The sequence below is a fragment of the Gregarina niphandrodes genome, assembly GCF_000223845.1.
Source record: "Gregarina niphandrodes unplaced genomic scaffold scaffold00040, whole genome shotgun sequence".
NCBI classification, from domain to species: domain Eukaryota; phylum Apicomplexa; class Conoidasida; order Eugregarinorida; family Gregarinidae; genus Gregarina; species Gregarina niphandrodes.
The window spans coordinates 89,231-92,572 of NW_011646043.1; the positions used below are offsets into that span (position 1 = coordinate 89,231).

Below are 3,342 nucleotides of genomic sequence, written 5' to 3' on the forward strand. Positions count from 1 at the left end.
CAATGGAATCCGATGTGTGCCCCCTCAACATAGGAAGGCACCATAACTCTTCGATCCTTCGTTTTAGCATGACGTGCATCTTCGTTCTCACGCACCTGTTCCGCACGAATCAGAGCCGCCGCACAATGCAGCGCACCGTCCAACAATTGCGGTGCTACTTTCGTGTTACTTTCACACGGATCCGGTATTGCTCGACCTGGTTCAAATGTCTGAGTTAACTCGCACCATGCTAGTCGACCAGTCGGAGCTAACATACAACTGGACACCGTCCTGAACTTCGGCCCGTACCGCAACCCAGCCGCCTCCAACTGTTCGTACAACTCCGTCGGATTTATATCGTAAGTGCAGCTGCCATAAGCTGCCAAGAAGTCAGCGTCCACCTCCCGTAAAACCTTACCACCTGCAGTAGCCGGATCTGCGGCTTTGGTAGTCCAGTCCTTCGCACCACTATTCTCATCACCCCGGTTTTCATCGCCCGCATTTCGGTTCTCGTCACCCACATTCCGGTTCTCGTCGTTCGCTTCATCCCCCGGTTCCAGCGTCCCAGTACCTGCGAGAGAGACGACGCCGTCAACAGAGTCTGTAGCTAACAGACCCGAGGCGATCGGGACGAACTTGGTTCCCGTCTCCGTCAATTGCGCGTCGATCGTGAAACTGCCATCCGCCTGAATTTCGTTCCGTACCTTGCTGTACTCGCGCGCATCTTCTACGGGTGTCGGAACGATGATAGGACGTTCAATCAGCATGTTCTTGACCGTGACCATGGCCGGTGTGATTACGGTCACACCCATGTATTCGACCACATTGGTGCAGAGCAAAAGTGCGGCAATGGACTCTAGCAACAACACACCAGGGACGACCACCTGGTCGAAAACACAATGGTGTCTGAGCAGGACATTGTAGAAGTCATTCCGGAGAGCCCAGCGCGACCAACGCTGTCCAGTCGGCTTGATGTCCGTCTTGCCGACGAAAGGATGTACCTTGTAGTGGGCAGCGTGCGGACGCCGACTGAGAATCGAACGGTCGACCTGCAGCTTCGCAATCGACGGCAACAACTGACTGGTGACGCCCTCGAGCACAACGTGTGCATTCGTTCCACCAAATCCGAAAGAGGACACACCAGAGTACAGCACACCACGCTGAGTAAGCGGGGTGTTCGCCTGTGGGAAGACGACTGGGAAGTTCTCCACATCAATATGTGGGTTCAGCTGCTCAAAATGCAGGTTCCGGGGCACTTCGCGATGTTCAAGACACAGCATGACCTTGATCAGACCGGCTATACCCGCAGCGCCCTCTAAATGTCCGATGTTAGTCTTCAGTGCTCCGACAACCAACGGCATTCTTGTGTCCCTACCTGCGGCGTAAACGGCTTTAAGTCCACCCGCTTCGATCGGGTCGCCGAGAGCCGTGCCTGTTCCATGCGCTTCCACATAAGCCACCTCGGTTGGTCGCACTCCAGCGTCCCTCAGTGCGGTTCGGATGACGTCTTGCTGTGCCGGGCCATTAGGTGCCGTCAGAGAAGCGCTTCGACCGTCATGGTTAACGGCCGATCCGCGCACGATTCCGTAAATGAAGCGACCCTGTCGGCGTGCCTCCTCTACGGGTTGCAATAAGACCACACCGCACCCCTCACCTCTGACATATCCATCTGCGCGAGCGTCGAAGGTCTTACACTTTGAGTCAAGCGCAAGCATACGAGCACGCCCAAAAGTAGCAAACAAGTGGGGTGTCAACAACAAGTTGACACCACCAACCAAAGCCTCAGGAGTGCCACGTCGCAGCTTACTCAATGCTGCATCCACTGCGACCAAGGACGACGAACACGCAGTGTCCACTGTCACGGAAGGACCCTTCAATCCGAAGGTGTACGACACACGGTTAGACACGATGCTTCCTGAACCACCAACACCGGCGAAGGGAGAAGAGGAATATTGATCTAAGTAGTGCCAGTCGAAGTTACAGCAGCCTGTAAAAACCGCCACCTCCTGGTTCACCACCGTTTCACGATTGTAGCCAGCAGAAAGCAGGCAGTAGTAGGTCTGCTCTAGTAACAAACGCTGTTGCGGATCAGTAGAAAGGAGTTCGGCTGGCGTGATATGGAAGAAGTCAGCGTCGAAGGCCATAGCATCATGTATGAAGCCCGACTGGCGAATCACCATAGAGGAGTTGGCTGAAATGGTCTTGTCGTAAAACACCTCCACGTCGAAACGGTCCAGCGGTAGGTCGACTATACCCGAACGACCTTGACACAGGAAGTCCCAGAAGGAGTCCAAGTCCACACAGTCGCCGGGCATGCAGAGACTCGCACCCACAATCGCAGCCGCCCCGGCAGCGAAGCCACCGCCTTGCGCCACACCTGCTCCCAGTAGGAAGGATGAGTCGTCCACCTCGCGCGAGACACCTGCTGCCATTGCGACCTTCTCTTCAACCAGAGCGTGGATATGCTCCCCAAGTCCTCGAAGAGTCGGGTAATCAAACATTGCAGTCGCTGCCAGCTTGATACCAAGCTTGTTCTGAAGTGAGTTCCGGAATTCAACTGCGCCAAGAGAGTCGATACCCAGATCCTGCAACGGGGCATCCATAGGCGGTAATTCAGTACGACCCAGTACGGAACTGGCCGTGTCAATGACCGTTTGTAGCACGTATTGTTTACGCTCCTCCTCAGTCATCTTAGCCACCTTACCCGACAACTCAACTCCTCCCATGGCGCCCTTTACGCAACTTGAGAAGAACGTGGGCGGCACATCATACCGCTGCAGGAAAGAGGACCAACGGAATTGCTGTACACATACCACAGGTGCTGAGGCTTGAACCACGTGCAGCACATCCGCCAAACAACGCAGTCCGATGTCATTGCTCAGTCCACGCATGCCAGCCTTCTCCAACACAGCTTCCATGCCCAATGCCATGCCTTGCTCCGTCCATGGGCCCCATTGGATACTCACACCTGGCAGACCCAATTGACGTCGGTATTGAACCAAGCTATCCAGTCCCGCATTCGCCGCACTGTAATTGCATTGCTTAATGTTACCCACTGCACTTGAGACCGAACTGAACATCACAAAGTGTTGCGGCTCAGCGATCAACCTCTCTTCCTCGTCGCCAACCGCCGGCAGTCCATGCTCGCGGAAATGCTGAAGAGCCCGATGCAAGTTCCAGCCCGACAAAAGCTTCGCGTCCAACACCTTCGACAAAGTCTCCGGGGTTTGCTCGGTCAGACTCACGTCCATCAGCAGACCCGCCAGGTGGAAGAGTCCATGTACTTCGTGCGTCCTCATAATAACTTCCAGAGTTCCCAAGACCGAGTCATAATTGCTCACGTCGCACCCCATCACATCTACG

At 55.0% G+C, this 3,342-nt stretch overlaps 1 protein-coding gene across 1 annotated transcript; it reads right to left on the reverse strand.

The window, feature by feature from the left end:
• Window positions 1-154: 154 nt before the first annotated feature.
• On the reverse strand, window positions 155-3,332 carry GNI_146620 (polyketide synthase type I; the record flags this gene model as incomplete). The annotated part of the gene is made up of 2 exons (XM_011135863.1): window positions 155-209; window positions 253-3,332. The coding sequence occupies 2 exons, from the start codon at window positions 3,330-3,332 to the stop codon at window positions 155-157; spliced, it is 3,135 nt and encodes a 1,044-aa protein (XP_011134165.1).
• Window positions 3,333-3,342: the final 10 nt, after the last annotated feature.